Here is a 17,781-nt window from a genome sequence, read left to right on the forward strand (position 1 = left end):
TTTAGTCAAGTTTCACTTGTACTCTTCATCACTCAAGCCTTGGATAGGTTCGAGTTGCCAAGGGCTTTATGACAATGTAGGAGGCTACGTCTTTGCTTCTTCATGTTGTTCCAGCATGATTTTGGGTGCATCCCTGATGTCTTCTAGATCTTTGGAGATATCTGGCCTATTTTATTCTTCAACTAAGGGCTTTGGTTATGGAATTTGATGTTCAAAGGGCCAAGGTCATCATACCATAAGCACCTTCAGTCTACATCACCTCCCCTAGACTGCGAAAACAAAACAAAAAAACTCTGATTTTTACAAAAAATATCTTAGGATGTAAGATATAAAGAAGTTAATTTGAAGAGTTATAGGAAGTCATATCACCTATAATCTCAATTCGTTTCACTAGTCACTATTTTAAGAAGCGGGGAGTACAAGATATACCTATAATGTTTTAAGATCCTTACATCGATAGAATTCCATCGAATTCCTTAGGACTTGATTAGGATTGCAAAAGCTTGCAAAAGAATGCTTCTTAAAAAAAAAATCCCATGCCTTAAAGAGCATTTTGAATGCTTCAGCATTAGATCCCCTATTATGGATCTCCTGGTTTGAGAAATATAAGGATATATGACCTATTTACCATCAGGCATGATTGGATTGTTGGGAAGGAGTGATAGATAGATAACAAATATGAATGGCAAATTTGTTTTATTTCTAGAAACAGATGAAAATGGAGGATGGTTTTCAGCGCTCAAACTTCATAACAGATAATACCTCTTTATAGGCTTACAACCAATGGAAACACTAAACAACCAGATAAAAACTATAAACTAGAAAACTAAGGGATAAGTCTTATCTAGAAACAAACTAGCAAAGAGATAAGTTTCGTCTAGAAACCAGCAAACAAAGAGATAAGTCTTCTGAAAACATGCCGTCAAAGTTTGAATCAGTCTTCAATACTCCCCCATGATTCAAAATTGCACAAGCCAGGCTGTGATCTAAAGTACACATGCTTCTCACAAGGGAGTGACTTTGTAAATATATCTGCCACTTGCTCATTTGTGCTATAGAACTTTAAGGTTATCAAACCATTTGCAACTAAGTTCCGAATGAAATGGAACCGAATGTTAATATGCTTTGTTCTTCCATGGAATGCAGGATTTTTAGTCATTGACATTATTGATTTATTGTCATACAAGATTTCAGTTGCTTCTCTTGGTTTTTGATTAAGATCTGTAAGAAGTCTCCTTAGCCATACGGCTTGACATGCTGAAGAAGTTGCTGCCATATATTCTGCCTCTGAAGAAGATAATGCAATTGTTGTTTGTTTTCGTGAACTCCAAGTGATAGCTCCTGATCCAAGACTGAAAATGCTTCCTGAAGTGCTTCTTCTATCATCAAGTGACCCTGCCCAATCGCTATCAGTAAAGCCAAATAATCTGAAATTAGGAACATGAAAATACTAGATTTCATAATCCACAATGCCAGCAATGTAACACAAGATCCTTTTAGCTGCACCAAAATGTTGCTTTGTGGGACTATACCTAAACCTGGAAACCATACCAACAGAGAATGCTACATCAGGCCTAGTATGAATCAAATAAATTAAACCACCAACCAGGCTCCTGAAGTTTCTTGCATCTGCCTTTTCTGTCCCGTCTTCAAGCTGCAACTTGTCGTTTACATTCATGGGAGTAGCTGCCATCTTGCAATTTTGCATATTAAATTTCTTAAGAAGATCTGTTGCATACCTTCTTTGTGAAATAAATACTCCATCTTTTTCTTGCTTCACCTCAAGGCCAAGAAAATAATGCAACAAACCTAAATCTGACATTTCAAACTTTCTCATCATACTACCTTTAAATTCAGCTATAAGAGAATTAGATGAGACCAAATAGATTATATCATCAACATAAAGGCAGACTATAAGCAAATCAGTGTTACCTTGCTTCTTCAAATAAAGAGTAGGCTCATTCTCACTTCTACCAAACCCATTCTCTCGAAAGTAGGAATCAATTTTGCTGTACCATGCCTGTGGAGCCTGTTTTAATCCATAGAGTGTCTTTTTTAATTTGTACACCTTTTCTTCCTTACCATGAATAATGAAGCCTTCAGGTTGAGAAACATAAATTTTCTCTTCCAATTACCATTCAAAAAGGCAGATTTAACATCAAATTGATAAACAGGCCAATGTAATTGGGCAACCAAGGCTAAGATAATTCTCACCGTTTCATATCGAGCAACGGAAGAAAATGCTTCTTCAAAATCAATACCTTGCTGCTGTGAGTACCCCTTTGCCACAAGTCTTGCTTTGTGTTTTTGTATCCTTCCATCAGCATCATACTTTGTCTTAAACACCCATTTCAAACCGATCGCATTTCTTCCTTCAAGCAGGTCTACTAACTCCCAAGTTTCATTTTTCTCTATTACCATAAGCTCTTCCTTCATTGCATTGCCCCATTCTTGTTTTTCTGCTGCTTCTTCAAAAGTTGTAGGATCTGCAAGATATAAAGCAAATGTGCAAGTCTCATAGATTTCTTTCAAAGATCTATATTTTTTTGGAAGTGTCCCATCTAAAGATTCTACTAGAGGAGACGAATTGCTGATGCTATAAGTCGAAGGAGATAAGACAGGTGAATCTATGGGGCTGCTAGTGCTTGAGGTTGACAAGGAAGAAGCTGGATATGCTGTTTCATTTGATGGACTCTCCCCTCTTTTCTAAATTTGAGCTTCCTCATTGCTGCCATGTCAATTCCAGCCTGCATCTTCATCAAACACTACAATTCTGTTGATAATCACTTTGCAACTAATTGGGTTATATAACCGGTATGCTTTGGATTGGGAACAATAACCAATAAAAATGCAATTTTCTAATTTTTATCTAGCTTATGATGATTCTATAAATTTACCAAAGCATAGGCAATACAACCAAAAATTCTTAAGTGGCTTACAAAAGGCTTTGTACCTCTCCAAGCTTCATATGGCGTTTGGTTCAGAACAACCTTTGTTGGTGAAATATTCAAAAGATAAACTGCTGTAGCAACTGCTTTTGCCCAAAACTGATTTGGAAGCTCCTTGGCTTTTAGTAAGCTCCTTGCCATTTCAACAATAGTGTGGTTCTTACGCTTAGCAACTGTTTTGCTTTGGCGTGTAGGGTTGATGTAAACTCCCTGCAAATACCATGTTCTTCACAAAAATGGTTAAATTCATTAGACAAAAACTTACCGCCCCTATCTGTGCGAAGAGTCTTTATGCTAGTATCATTTTGCTTCTTAATCAAGGCCTTGAACTTCTTGAAATTCTCAAAAGTTTTTCACTTGTACTTCAAAAAATACACCCAACTCATACGACTGCAATCATCAGTGAAAAGCAAAAATACCGACTCCCGCCAAATGATTCGGTGTTCATAGGCCCACACAAATAACATGTTTTAATTCAAGGCAACTAGAAGCCCTCTAAGATTTTCCAACTGGAAATTATTTTCTTATTTGTTTACCATAAATGCATTCTTCACATAAATCGAAAGAATCAATTTTAGTCAGTCCAAGAACCATACCTTTTTGACTCAACAATTTCATACCTTTTAAGTTCAAATGCCCATACCGTAGATGCCATAATTTTGATTCAACCTTTTGACCAGCAACAAGAGCATAATTCTCCACATTTGAAACTTCAAGTGGAAACATGTTATTTTTTGTCATGCGAACGCCCTGAATTTTTATCTTTAATAACAGATGACTCATCATCAAACAATATTGAATATCCACTAGCCATTAGTTGCCCAACACTTAACAAATTATGTGCTAAAGCAGGAACAAAATGAACATTATAAAGTAATTTTACCTTACCATGGCTAGTGTTGACTGCAACAGTTTCTTTTCCTTCAACTTGAATTTGCTTATCATCGCCAAGCCTTACTATCTTGTTTTGGGTTTCATCAAGCTCCTTGAACATTAACTTCATGCCACACATATGATTAGAGCAACCGCTGTCCACAAACCAAACATCATTTGAAACCTCATCGGCATCAACATGGGTCATGAACAACCTGGTTTCTGCTTCATTTTCTTCTGCATAGTTCACTTGCTTCTCTCGATGCCAGCAATCTTCTTTTACATGTCTGAATTCTTGCAACAATAGCATTGAACACCATTCTTATAGCTTCTCTGCTCATTGGAGAACTGCCTAGTTTCAGCTTGCCCATCAAACCATCCTCTGCCTCTGCTTCTGCCATGACCTTTGCCTAGAAAGCCACCTCTACCATGTCCTCCTCTTGCTGAATTTTTATGCTTGTCTTTTTGAGTAGATGGTTCACCTTTCACCTGGAATGCTTTCTCCTCAGACTTTTCAGTTGGCCTATTCAACCTTTGTTCATGAGCTTGCAAAGAAACCATTAGTTCATCAAATGAAAAAACAAATAAGTCTTAGATTCCTCTATTGCAGCAACAACATGATCAAACTTTGGAGTTAAGCTTCTTAAGACTTTTTCTACAATAGTTTGATCAGAAATCTTTTCACCATATGCTTGCATTTGGCTAACTAAAGCAGAGGCTCGACATAGAAACTCTTGTATGGATTCATTATTTTTTATAAGCAATGTTTCAAAGCTTTGACGAATAGATTGAAGTTTTACAGTAATTACCTTCGACGAGCCTTGAAACTCCCTTTGCAATATCATCCATGCTTCCCTTGAAGTAGTTGCTGCTGCAATTCTGGAAAAGATTGTCTCATGCACAGTTTTGAGTCATTCTTTTTGACTTCTCTCAATTGATTCCTCTGCAGTAATTTGCTCTAGATCCCCTTCTATGTAACCATACTCAATCAAATCCCATAAGTGTTGAGACATAAATAAGGTTTTCATTTTAATGCTCCAAAACTCATAACAATCACCTTTGAAAATAGGAAGGGAAGGTTGAGAAATAGACATGAGATTACCATTTGCTGCCATGTTTGCTTTCTCAAGATTTTTATCAAACACCTGGTGTGCAGGATATGCTTACCCTCTTTGCACTTGGTATAAGCTTTAATCTAATTTGCAGAGATCTCCTTTCACTTGCAATGTTTCTCCCACGTATGATCGAAACAAGCTCTGATACCACAAATTGTTGGGAAGGAGTGATAGATAGATAACAAATATGAATGGAAAACTTGTTTTATTTTCTCGAAACAAAGGAAAAGAGAGGATGGTTTTCAGCACTCAAACTTCATAACAGATAATGCCTCTTTATAAGCTTACAACCAACAAAAACACTAAACAACCAGATAAAAACCTTAAACCAGAAAACTAAGGGATAAGTCCTATCTAGAAACAATTAGCAAAGAGATAAATTTCGCCTAGAAACTAACAAACAAAGAGATAAGTCTTCTGAAAATATGCTGTCAAAGTTTGAATCAGTCTTCAACATGGATGGCATAGTAACTACTGTCCAGTGACTCATAAATTGACTTGGACATAAACCAATTAATAGTAGGATTTCTTCTATCCCAATTGTCTTAATGATGGTCTTTTTACCATCAACTGTCTTTTGATAGTAAGTTATGACTATTGATTCACTACCTCATATTGCCCTAATATGGGTTGGTTTTCTAGCCATAAGTTTCTCATTCTCCAATTGATGCAAACCCAGATGTGATCATTTGCACTGATGTACACTAGACCACTACTAAAAATATTGCAAGTTAATCTGGCCTTCAAAACTCTTAATAACTTTTTCATAGTTATGAGTCAAGTGTCAAGTTCTATCCTTCTTTTAGTTTGACTAACAATGGCCAGGAGGTCTCAAGGCTTTATGATGGGAATTGTGTAGGCAAATAGTCTTTTTAGTAGAATAAATGCGGGCAGATGGTTGAAAGTAGTCTAAAATATGTTTCAACTATTTGTGCTTGAACTAGTGTAATGGTTGGTTGGTTAAGTAGGATGCCTTCCACTATGTTATTTATATCTAAACTTTTTATTTCCCTTTCATGTAGCTTGATCTAACTTAAGTTGAGATTAGTAATATCTCTAACCTAGTTTCTTTTTAGTTGCACAATTAGATATAATAAAATATTAGAAAATTTATATTCAAGTTCTTGTGAGAGTTATATTAGAATGAACGTATTTAAGATATTGATGGACCTTTAAAACAATGAATTAATTTTTCACTAGGTAAAACTTAAGAATTTATATTAAGATCTCATAGCCAAATTTGAATTGGGCTTGTCCAAATTAAGATTGATTTGGATTTAAAAGTTCATAAAACTAATGCTTGGCTTTTCCTATAGTAAAATGCTAAAAGATATATAGTGTTTATCTGGTGGTGGATACAATTATATTGCTTTGTGAGAGTTAGGTCAAACCAAATTAAATTTTGTGCTTAGTTTATTGAATTTTACTGATAAAATTATTCAAATATGATAAACTAAATATGTTATACGAACAGAAGCAAATTTCAAAGAAAGAAGAATAGGTATTAGCTCAGTTGGTTGGCATCCTCTCCTAAGGGTATGCCTATTGTAGAGGTCCAAATTCTAACTTTGTAATGACATTTTAGCACTATAATTTAGAAAACACTAGTTTTTTCAAAGCCTCTTGTTCATATGTATCATCAAAAAGGTGCTATTCTATAATATTTCTTTAACAATTAAAGAAAAGAATTCAGGAATTGCTTTATTCAAAAATTAATTGAAAGTCTTTCAACTTATAGTCCTCATGTGCCATCTTTTTATCTTAAATTAAGATGTAGTATAGTTTAATTTGTACTAATTTATAATTTGTTTTAAATTTTGATGAATCAAGTACTATGTAATTAAATTTTCTTTATAATATATTTGTGTCATACCTCGTAGAACCCTATATATTTGTGCAAAAATTCGGACTCATACAAAAAGCTCCTTTTAGATACTTCTAGGTACAAGTTTAATGCACGTAAAATGCTTATGACTCCTAAATATTTTGGATATAGGATAAATTGAATACATCTTAAATTTTAAATATTTAAAATTATATGTTATTAGCTCTTAAAAATTGTTTAAGACTGATTAGAGTTGAAATATTTTTAGCTCTAGTTTGGATGAATTAGAGAGCAAGAGAAAGATTGCTAGGCAAGAATGTTGGGAAGGAAGTCTTGTGTTAACATATCCAGGATTAGGAAGAGATTGATGATACTAAATCTGATTAAAGATATTATGGGAGTTGAAAGTCGAGAAATTTTTCCATTATTATGTAGGATGCTTTTGGAGATTTTAAATTTAACATCATGACTTTAATTTTTCTCATGAATTTAAATTTTTTTTATTTTTAGAATTTTGGATTCTCTATGAGGTGTTTGTTTGTTAAATAGAGAAAGTTCAAAACTGGGAATTTTGAAATAGAAGAGGGACAGAAAACATGAACTTGAAAAATTCTATTCAAAGTAGCAGTTTTTAGTGTTATTATTGTAGAAAAATTTTGAAATTTTATTTTACAACCAAATACTCCATATTACTCAGTTATGATTAATAATTATAAAAACATGAACTGTCATGATTTTCTAGTATACTCAAACACATTGTATATTGTTAGGATCTAGATTAAAATTTCTTAAATCTAGGGGCATATATAATGTCTAAATCTTAGGAGGCTTTCCTATATGATGTTATAGGAAGTCCCTAGATTGTATCCATGTCAACATATAGTCTACGTAAAGTCCTTATACAAATTTAAATTATTATATATAAGTAATATATGAGTAAAAATTTCATTTTTTATATTACTAGTAATCATGCAACTGTAATGCATGTTTAAGGAAAGAGGCAAGGAAGGGCAAGTGATAGTGTTTGATATGTTTCTGAGATGATCAATTAATTCAAGAATCCAATCAATGTTTGGGTGTTCAATCAAAGAAATAGGTAGAGTCTAATTGGTTCGGTCTAATTTTTGGGCTACCCTTTTTGCACACACGAGCAATTCTCTTGCCACATGGTAAGTTGGATTTGGGAATTTATTGCCAAATACGAGGAATTGCTTCATTATGGAGATGTCAAATAATAGTTATGGGTTTTATCAACTTTTCATGTGTGGTGCCTCTCAACATTTTCCTTTTTGTCCATCCTTTCAATTGTTTGTCACCGTTTTGACCTTTAAACTATATGACATTTTGTTTTTTAATTCTCTACACCGTCCATTGGAGGAGGTAATAGTTTGTACCTTGAGTGACGCATGAATATATCTGAATAGTTATATATTCTTACAAGGTTATAGCACATGCATCCATTCAAAACATATACAAGGAAACACCCAGCTCCCCAATTTGACTTTCCTCTTTCAAGAAATCTTAAGGGCTTAGTTTAATCATCTACAACCTTGAAGCATTCTCTTCTTATCACTAAAACAGAATGTGTTCTCATAGAAAATATGAATTTGACTTTGTCTATCTTATTTCCTCATAAAAAAAAAGACTTTGTCTATCTTACGTATTTCCTCATCCGAAGCTTCTTAACCATCACCAGTTGGCCTTAGATACAACTTCCCCATGCCTCCACAATGGCAAGAAAGGGCTTCACCTTCATACATTGCACCGTTCTACGTGTCAGGTCCGATAACGATCCCTTGCTATCACCGGCAGTATCTTGATTAAGAGCTATAATAAACTAAGGAAATATCTACACTTGATGACAGAAAGCCTATCACTTTCCAGTAGTTGAGATGCAAATCAAACAATTAATACACTCAAAAGCATTCCATTCGAGCATGGAATGGTATCATTTATTTTGATAACTTTTGGTTGTAGAATTGCTAATCTCTTGAAAATTACAAGGGGTGTGGGTTCGCATGTATCTACCTAGGCAAAGTCACGAGATGTTACTATCCTTGTTAGGGGTGGCAACAGTTCAGGTCAATTCTCGACACAGATCAATCCCTATGATGTTACTCGATCGACCATACTCATTCATAGCCCACTTTATTTTGCTTGAACTAATCTGGATCTAATGACTGACTTGGCCCAAATAAAGCTATATTCTCGTGACAATAGTTGATCATGGGTGATCCTTGATTTGCTTAAAATCAAACAAAAAATGAAAAAAAGATCCATATTGAGTTAAACTTAAAAGATCTAGATCCAGATCTAGCTATCAAACAATGTCTAGAAGGGTCATCTTTTTGGATTCTCAATTTTTTTTCTTTTCTTTTGGTAAATGGATTCTCAATTTTTACTACCACAAATTTAAGTAACATGTACTTCAGCTAGAGGGTGTATCGATATGGATTTTACTGCTTGTTGGTTTTTAGTATACTATTCCTATTTAGAGGAGGGAAAGCGAAGGGAAAACAAGCCATTGGCTTCAAGATAGACAAGTCACGTAAAGCGCCATCCAGTTCATGCATGCATTTATGCGTGTTCCAAGTGCCATGCATGGAAGAGGAGATCCTCTCCCAGATCTCCCAAACCCATCTCAGCCTTGCATCAGTTTGTTACCTTTTCTTTGGATTCCTTTCGTTTTGGGTCACTCCCTTTAGAAAGAAAGGAAAAGATAAAGTGATGGCACATTCAAAGAATCAGCAACTAGACCACCTTAAAGGTTACACAAGATGTGAATGTGACCTAATATTGCATGGCTCCACTTGGACATGCAATTAATACTGACTAAACATGCTGCTGCCAGCTGGATGACTTTATCAGATAAAATGTAAATCGATCCACATTGCAATTTCGTCGAGATTATTTTTTTCATGAAATGGAATTGATATTATTTGGTTTAAGAAAAGAATATCAGTTGGTTAATTACATACTTAAAGCGGTTTAAGAAGGAAAAAAAGGTAATTATCATGTTTTTTGGTAAGGGAAGGTTGTTTTTGGTTCTAGAACAGATAAATGAGAATAATAAAAGCATGACAATGAGAACAGTGATGTGATGGGTTATTCCAATTATTTGAATAATATTTGGATGATTGTGTTTTTTTATCTTAAAACAAAGTTTGTATGAATATATGATGCCTTTGTGCTAAATAAGTATATAGTTTATGATAATTCTCTCACAGAATATTGTCTAATTAACAAGTTTGATAAGGTGTACTACTGCAGGGTTATAGCGATTTTTTGAAAAATATTTGGCCACCGTAAAGCCTATTCCAAGACTTGCTCAAATCAAATACCACCTAACAAGAAATATAAATAAGTTATAATTAATATTGTTTATTCATGTATTATCTTTTAAACAATAATCAGATGTTATGTTCTCAAATCAAAATTGGGACCTCTCTCCAATGCTGGACACAAGCTCACAAAACATAGTTTGAGAGTTTGAGATTCGATTTTGAGTAGTGTTGGCTCTTGCTTCGACCTTTAATTAGTAAAACTCTAACTTTATAGGTTCTAGTATGGTCTACCCAAGGCATCGGTTCTAGCCTCGGTAGGTCGGGACAGGTTAATAGTAGTAAATAAGGTTAGAGCTTTTTTTGAAATAAAAATATATAATGGTAGACCATAGTCTCACTGGCTACCCATATTCTACTGTAATTAGATTTAGCTAGTTTCCACAAAAAAAAAATATTAGATTTAGCTAGTTATGAATCACACGGAGCTAGCATAATCATTTATCCCACCACCGAACCTTGATTCAGATGATATAATCCTAGCAATAGGCAAAAGTTTGATCTCAAATGGGATCAGCTTTTACTTGGACCCATTTACACCAAGCCTTTGTTCACCTTTTATTTGACTGGCTGTGCTCCTCCAAGAAGTAAAGCCCATCATATCATGGTTGGTGCTATTGGAAGCTTGGTGACCTAGGCTGGTGGGATATCATTCCCACGTCCAAATCAGAATAAGAACCAACATCTATCACTATTCTTACATGACACGAAGTTCAAAAACCCTAATGGGAGCATGGTCTTACTTCCAACCAAATGATTTCGAGTTCAAAACGCACGGGCATCGATTAAATTGTGGAGACCGGATGCTCCCTGTTCGGACACGGAGTATGAAAGGACGTATCGCTCTACTGATTGTCTCGATGGTGCCAGGTGTGACGTACTCACACATGGTATTCGTGCCGGAGCCCAGAAGGATAATCGAGCCGGATCCACAGGTGGGGAGGGTATGAGTAAAACTGGCCGGGGTGCCCAACACACGGTCATTTCTACCCGCATCAAATATTCTTCTGGCAAGATGGGGGTCCAGTAGGAGCTGCTATGTGGGGATGGGCTTGTGCCCTCCTCCTCCTTTTTTTTTTTTTTTTTTTTTTAAGTGAAAAAAAAACCCCTATACACGTGCTAGTGGTTTCACTCAAATCAAGAAGGCTCTGATAATATCCAATATCTACAGATTTTTCCAACCACCTAATTTTATCCTGACCCCAAATCTGTTCAAGATTCCAAGTCACCTTCCGCCCCCGTCACCTCCAACCTTGTAGGACTCTTCCAAAACTTGGTTTCCAAGCCCCGAAAAACCTAGGGCCCCACGATAGCCTCCACTCCTCTCCGTCCGATCTAAATCCGACGCGTCGCGTCACGATCCCCCACCGACACCATCCGATCGAACGGCCGCCACCGAATCATCCGCGGTCTTCCATATTCTCGGCCCCGTCGATTCGAGCCGCCGAACACGGAGCGGAACTGGGATTCCCAATCCCGCTCCAACGACTCCAAAGTGAAAGCGTAAGACTTATCCCCACCAGCCAAATATTGAGCTCCATCCCAAAGCGGAATATCTCTTCCATTGGGTTCACGGATGTTCTGCACGTGTCCATCAAGATTCACTCTTGTGGTAATGTCACATCAAAGCCTTACGTGTACCATCACCCAATGGCAGTGCGTTGACGGTTCTTCCGCTGATGAGGTGAGCTAACCCGTCATATCGTCTCCTGCTCCTACTCTGATTGGGTCGGCGCACCCCTCCCCAGATCGCCTCCTATAAATATCGCCACCGCTCCCTCCTTTTCCCTGACTCTCTGCGGTCTCTCTCTCGTGTCTTCGTTTCGAGGCCTTTCTTCAATCTAAACTCTTCTGGTAATCTCGTGATCCGATCTCCTTTAATTTTCTACTATAGATTTTTTGCCCTTTTCTTTTCCCGTTAATTTCGATCAAGATTCTAGGGTTTTGTTTGCGGATTCGAATATCTGGGTCACGGAGTGTCTCTTATTGGAGGCGGCGATCGTTTTCTTATTTATTTTTGCTATTTTTTCTTGTTTTTCAGCACTTTCGTTTGATTTATAGAGATTGGTGGATCGGCTTCCATGGCTCCGACGACGCAGTACCTGAAAGAAGCTCGAACTTTGTATTCTCTCTTGATCTGTTCGTCCTCCACCTTTATTTGATCCGCCCCAGCTCTCGCGATCTAGGGTTTCTGCGAGATCTCCGCCGGATTTCGAGGTATTCTTCGCTCTATCTTGCTTCCCCGATCTCAAGATCGGCGCTCCAAGCTCGTGTTTTCTGATCTGATGTTCTTTGTTGGGGGAAAAAGCTAGGGTTTTGATTTGATTTCATCTGTCGGAGAATCGGAGCGATAGTGAGGATGCCGTGCGTGGAGGCGACGGATCCGGCGGCGGCGGACAAGGACGCGGAGCCTTTCGTGGAGGTGGATCCTACGGGGAGATACGGGCGGTACGGGGACCTTCTTGGTGCCGGGGCGGTGAAGAAGGTGTACAGGGCGTTCGACCAGGAGGAGGGGATCGAGGTGGCGTGGAACCAGGTGCGGTTCCGGAGCTTCAGCGAGGACCGAGCGATGATGGACCGGATCTTCGCCGAGGTCCGGCTCCTCCGGGAGCTCCGGCACGAGAACATCATCGCGCTGTACCGGGTGTGGATGGACTCCGAGCGCAGCACCCTCAACTTCATCACCGAGGTCTGCACCTCCGGCGACCTCCGCGAGTACCGGAAGCGCCACCGCCACGTCTCCCTCAAGGCTCTCAAGAAGTGGTCCCGCCAGATCCTCATGGGCCTCGACTACCTCCACAACCACGACCCCTGCATCATCCATCGCGACCTCAACTGCAGCAACGTCTTCATCAACGGCAACATCGGCCAGGTACTCCTGCGAACCACACGCCTTCTCCTCCCATTGCTGGGAAACGGGTATTTATTCCATTTGGGAAACGCATTTGTTCTGGTCGCGGCCGCCGCCGCCGCCGCCGCCCCGGCGCCTCCCTCGCCCTCGTTGATTCCCTCTGGAATATTCCTTTCGTTGCGAGAAACGCGGTAGAAAATAGAATTTTTCCTTAACTTGTGCCGCGGGACACTCTAACGAACTTTCGGGGTCCTCCATGGACCGCGTTAAATATCTGGTTTTTGTCACGGCTGCACCCAACCAGGGAGGAAAAGTCACCTGAAAATATTTTTTAAAAAATCGTAACTTTTTTATTCAACTCGTTGCTATTTCCGGTCAAATTACTTATTATATATATATATATATTGCCGGTTTCACAAAGTTTTTTTATCGTCTCGGATCGTCTTAGATGTAATACTATATTTTGTATGATATAAAGTTTTAGTTTTTCCTTTTAGTTTGGGTTTATTTTGATAGAAAAAGAGAGGTCGGTGAGAATATGCATCGAGAAAAGGCAGCGCCTTTTCGTGAAATCTGCTCTCTTTTTGGTCTGTTGTAGTAGATGCCGATGCCAGTGCTGATGTAGCTGGGTGGTTGCAGGTGAAGATAGGGGACCTGGGGCTAGCGGCGATCGTGGGAAAGAGCCACGCGGCGCACTCGATCCTTGGGACGCCGGAGTTCATGGCGCCGGAGCTGTACGAGGAGGAGTACACGGAGCTGGTGGACATCTACTCGTTCGGGATGTGCGTGCTGGAGATGGTAACGCTGGAGATACCCTACAGCGAGTGCGACAGCGTCGCCAAGATCTACCGCAAGGTTACGGCCGGAGTGCGCCCGGCGGCCATAGGCAAGGTCCGCGACCCCGAGGTCCGGGCCTTTATTGAGCGCTGCCTCGCCAAGCCCCGCGCCCGGCCCTCCGCCTCCGAGCTCCTCAAGGACACTTTCTTCAGTGGTCTCGATGATGACGAAAACCCGCCTCCTCCGAGCCTGGCCGCAACCGAGCACTGCAACCCGCCGTCGGCGCCGGAAATGTCCGGCCTTCGGCTGGATTGAAGGGAATGCATGCATTGGGGCCCGGCTTCTTCGCTAACAACCTTACTGACTGTTCTGTCCTGACGGGTTCTTTCCTCTCTATTTGCCGGGCGCAGAAAGAGACGGGCTGTGGTGTTTTTTTTTTTTTTTCTTTTTTCTTCTTTTGGTGAACGTCTTTGTAGTGCTTTTGGGGATGAATCGTTGCAACAAGTGTTTTGTTTTTTTATCTCTTTTTTCCATTAATTTGGTTTTATATGCATATACATACGAAATTTAATTGGATGTGGTTGGGCGTGTAAGCATCGTTTATTCTTATTATTACTACTATTATTACTATTATTTTAAATTCCTCAGTTCTTTTCTTTTGTTAATTCCATGTTGGAGTCTGGATGCCGTGATGATTTTTTGAGTTTTTTATATTTTTATTTGCCATCTTCATTGGCTTTATTGTGGGCCCCTGTGGTCTTTTCCAGGATGGCGGTACATAAAAGAGCAAACGTGTCTCACATGTTCCGCAATCAGAAATTGTTTAATTTTTAGGTATATGGCAGACAGCTGGAGACAGCTGGACCTGCAACGGTTTCGCTGGGGGTAGCGGCTTTGGCCATGAAGGAATCCAACTAAAGTTGTTGGCTGGATATGATTTTAGTCAAATCTCTGGGTGGGCTTATACTAGCAAACAAAATAGTCTCCAATATATTTTGAGGGAGGAGTGAAATAATTTATACTCCGGTAAGAGCTAAAGCTATCCCTCTCCTGATTCCACTTACCGTTCCGCCGCGCACACTTTCTAGTAGGAGTGATTTTTCACCATGGGCTACCCATGGAAAGGGAGGGGAGACCGGGAGGGCTCCATGGCGCCACGCTCCGAGTCCTCGCCTCCACAAATCCGGGCCCCAGCCACCTTGGCACGTTCCAAATCGGCATTCAGCCCACTCTTACAGCCGCACCGTGCTCCGATTCATGTTTTTGTGACGATTGGCGAGGATTACATGGTCAGCCTCCATCTCTTCCCCCGTGGTCGTGAATGAAATGAGTTCTTCCAACCGTGCAATTCATACGAAGTTTTGCAATTCTTTTCTTAAAAGAGTAAATTATATTTATTAAATTTCCATATATGATCAGCAATTATCGCAAGATAGAATTAGTGGTATAAATGGAAATTGGTGTTCTATGGAATTCGTGCAAGTACACCTGAGTGATTGAAATGTCTGCTCCTCTCATCTCAACCTTCCGGATACTAATATTGACTCTCGATGCTCTCTATTGAACAGAGGGCTGAGACGGGTGGACTAAAAATTTTCATCCACTTCTAAATTTTGTATGCTACAATCTATCGAGAATCCAAAACTGCAGTACGTACAAAATCATGAAGCTTTGCCCAGCTGCCCACCAGCTCGGCAAATGGGATGGCACAAGTAGCGAGCTACAGTCCAATAGCTTACATTAAACGGCCCTGTTCATCTCCAATACCAAAGCCTGCTGCAATCTTTCCATTAGAAACAGACCTATCAAAGTTGAACTTACAAACACCGAGGGAGTGGGAAGCCGCCGAAATAATATTTGTGCTGCATGTGAAGACACGAGAGTGTTTAAGACTTCCCCAGAACCAAGACTATGTTGTGAAGCCTCCCGTGGACGTATTAATACTCATATTATGACAGAAATAGAGAGCTTTTCTCACCAATTGTATTGGAGTGCTGCTAATGGCCTGATACATCCGCTCATTTCTTGCATACCATATCAACCACATAGTATAAGCAACTACCAACACATGCCATGTTTGGCAAAGCTTTGGAGGGCCAGAAAGTATTAATTTTTTGGACCTCCAAAAGCACCTTGGATGATCATAGGCTTCGTTTGGGATTGCTATTGATAGTAGAGCTTTTAGGGCTGATGTTAAAATTTTCAAAAAATAAAGATTTTGGAAGTAGAGTTTTTACTAAAAGTTATTTGCTGTTTGGTAACTATGTTTCTAAAATACTGTGAAACTTTAGCATATGTTTAGAAACTAAAATGAGAAAGTGCTTTTGGTATGATAAAATGATAATAAAAATATTGTATAGTAGAGCACACCTCGGAATTAGGGATGCTAGGCCGACCTCAGCACCCGATAACCCGACCTCATCAAACACGCGATGCGACCTCACCGAGCTTGGCCTCGCCTACAGCCGCATCTACGAGCCTGCCTACACCTGCCTACGTGGCCGTATGTCGCAACGCCTCTGCACCATGCTTCGCCTGCCGATCAATGACAGTCAAGGACAACGCCATGCTGCTCCAGCTATATCCTGCTACGACTGTTAATACCCTACTGCTCACAAGAACGGACTATATCGTGCATCTCAAGCAAGCCCTAGCTGCACGCTATTTGGCTTAAAGCCATTCATTCTCATAATGAGAATGGGCCATACCTCCGCCACCTGGACACCTCTACATGGGCTATAAATGACTCCATCAGATAATACCTAAAAGACTTTTGAAAATCCATTCTAACTTGATCATCGGAGAGCTCTCTCCGGAACCACCGGTGAGACTTTGTGCAGGTACACCGATCGCGGGAGGTGGCCCGCCTTCTTTCTCGACATTCCGGCGGCTCCCTCGACTCCTCCGGCATGGTCACCCTCGGGCCAAATTTGAACCACAACAAGTATTATTACTATTTTTAGTATTATTACTATTTTGTAGTGTTACTATTATTATTACTATTACTATTATTAGTATTATTAATAGTATTAGTACTACAACTATTATTATTATTATTATTACTATTTTTAGAATTATTAATATTATTAGTATTATTACTATTATTAGTACTATTACTATGATTAGTATTATTACTATTTTTAGTATTATTATCATTTTTAGGATTATTACCATTATTACAATTATTACTATTATTTCTATTATTACTATTATTAGTACTATTACTATTATTAGTATTATTATTATTGATAGTACAATATTTCTACAATATAATATAATATTATGATAATTATAACATAATATATAATAAAATATAATATATTGATAATCTAATATAATACAAAAATATAATATAATATAATGGATTAGAATCTATTCTAATGATAGATTATATTAGATTATGATTACATATTATTCTATATATTTAATAATAATATAATCATATAATAGAATATAATGTATTGTAATATGATCTAGTATGTTATCTTTTATATTATTGATTGTATATTATAATATAATAATAATAATAATAATAATAATAATAATAATAATAATAATATCATATATTATCATAATATAACTATTATTATTATAATTAAAATGTAAAATTATGATTGTAATAATATATTATATTATGATTATAATAAAATATAAGAATATGTTATATTTAATGATGATGCATTACTACAATAATATAATATATTATACTATTATATGTATTACTATTTTTTAGGGTTGACTTGAGATTTTCAGAAGTCAACTCATGATCTTCAAGGGATGTCTTGAACTTGTTGTAGCTTTTGTTATACATTGTCTTTTTATTGTGGCCGTTGTGGAGTCGGCTCTTTTAGTTTAGGTATTGACTCATAGTTTTTTAGGTTCGACCTTTGCTTGTCTAGAGTCGGCTCGTAATTCCAATAGGTCGAGTTGGTAATATGATGAAACTTTCAGTTCTCTGTCTTTCTCTTGCAGCTATTTAGGGGTTAACTCACTTTTTTCTGGAGGTACCAACAAAAACTCAGGTCATTAAAATATGAGACAAAAATTTAGG

General features: G+C 38.2%; 1 protein-coding gene across 3 annotated transcripts; it reads left to right on the plus strand.

The window, feature by feature from the left end:
- The first annotated feature begins 11,851 nt into the window (after positions 1–11,851).
- On the plus strand, positions 11,852–14,323 carry LOC120108586 (probable serine/threonine-protein kinase WNK11). Of its 3 annotated transcripts, none has more exons than XM_039122244.1 (4): positions 11,852–11,956; positions 12,144–12,319; positions 12,411–12,974; positions 13,593–14,323. In XM_039122244.1, the coding sequence occupies exons 3-4, from the start codon at positions 12,462–12,464 to the stop codon at positions 14,043–14,045; spliced, it is 966 nt and encodes a 321-aa protein (XP_038978172.1). In that variant the 5' UTR covers positions 11,852–11,956; positions 12,144–12,319; positions 12,411–12,461; the 3' UTR covers positions 14,046–14,323. The 3 variants fall into 3 exon arrangements, with proteins under 3 accessions (XP_038978172.1, XP_038978173.1, XP_038978174.1); XM_039122245.1 differs by having other exon boundaries at positions 12,415–12,974; XM_039122246.1 differs by having other exon boundaries at positions 11,892–11,956; positions 12,164–12,319.
- Positions 14,324–17,781: the final 3,458 nt, after the last annotated feature.

The sequence above is a fragment of the Phoenix dactylifera genome, unplaced genomic scaffold (genome assembly GCF_009389715.1).
Source record: "Phoenix dactylifera cultivar Barhee BC4 unplaced genomic scaffold, palm_55x_up_171113_PBpolish2nd_filt_p 001410F, whole genome shotgun sequence".
In the NCBI taxonomy this organism is placed as follows: Eukaryota; Viridiplantae; Streptophyta; class Magnoliopsida; order Arecales; family Arecaceae; genus Phoenix; species Phoenix dactylifera.

What these genes read in the sequence shown, in the direction of transcription:
- LOC120108586 (XM_039122244.1), top strand. Translation starts at nt 12,462, where the DNA reads ATGCCGTGCGTGGAGGCGACGGATCCGGCGGCGGCGGACAAGGACGCG. An exon ending in TCAACGGCAACATCGGCCAG is followed by an intron (nt 12,975 to 13,592) that starts GTACTCCTGCGA and finishes GGGTGGTTGCAG; the next exon opens with GTGAAGATAGGGGACCTGGG.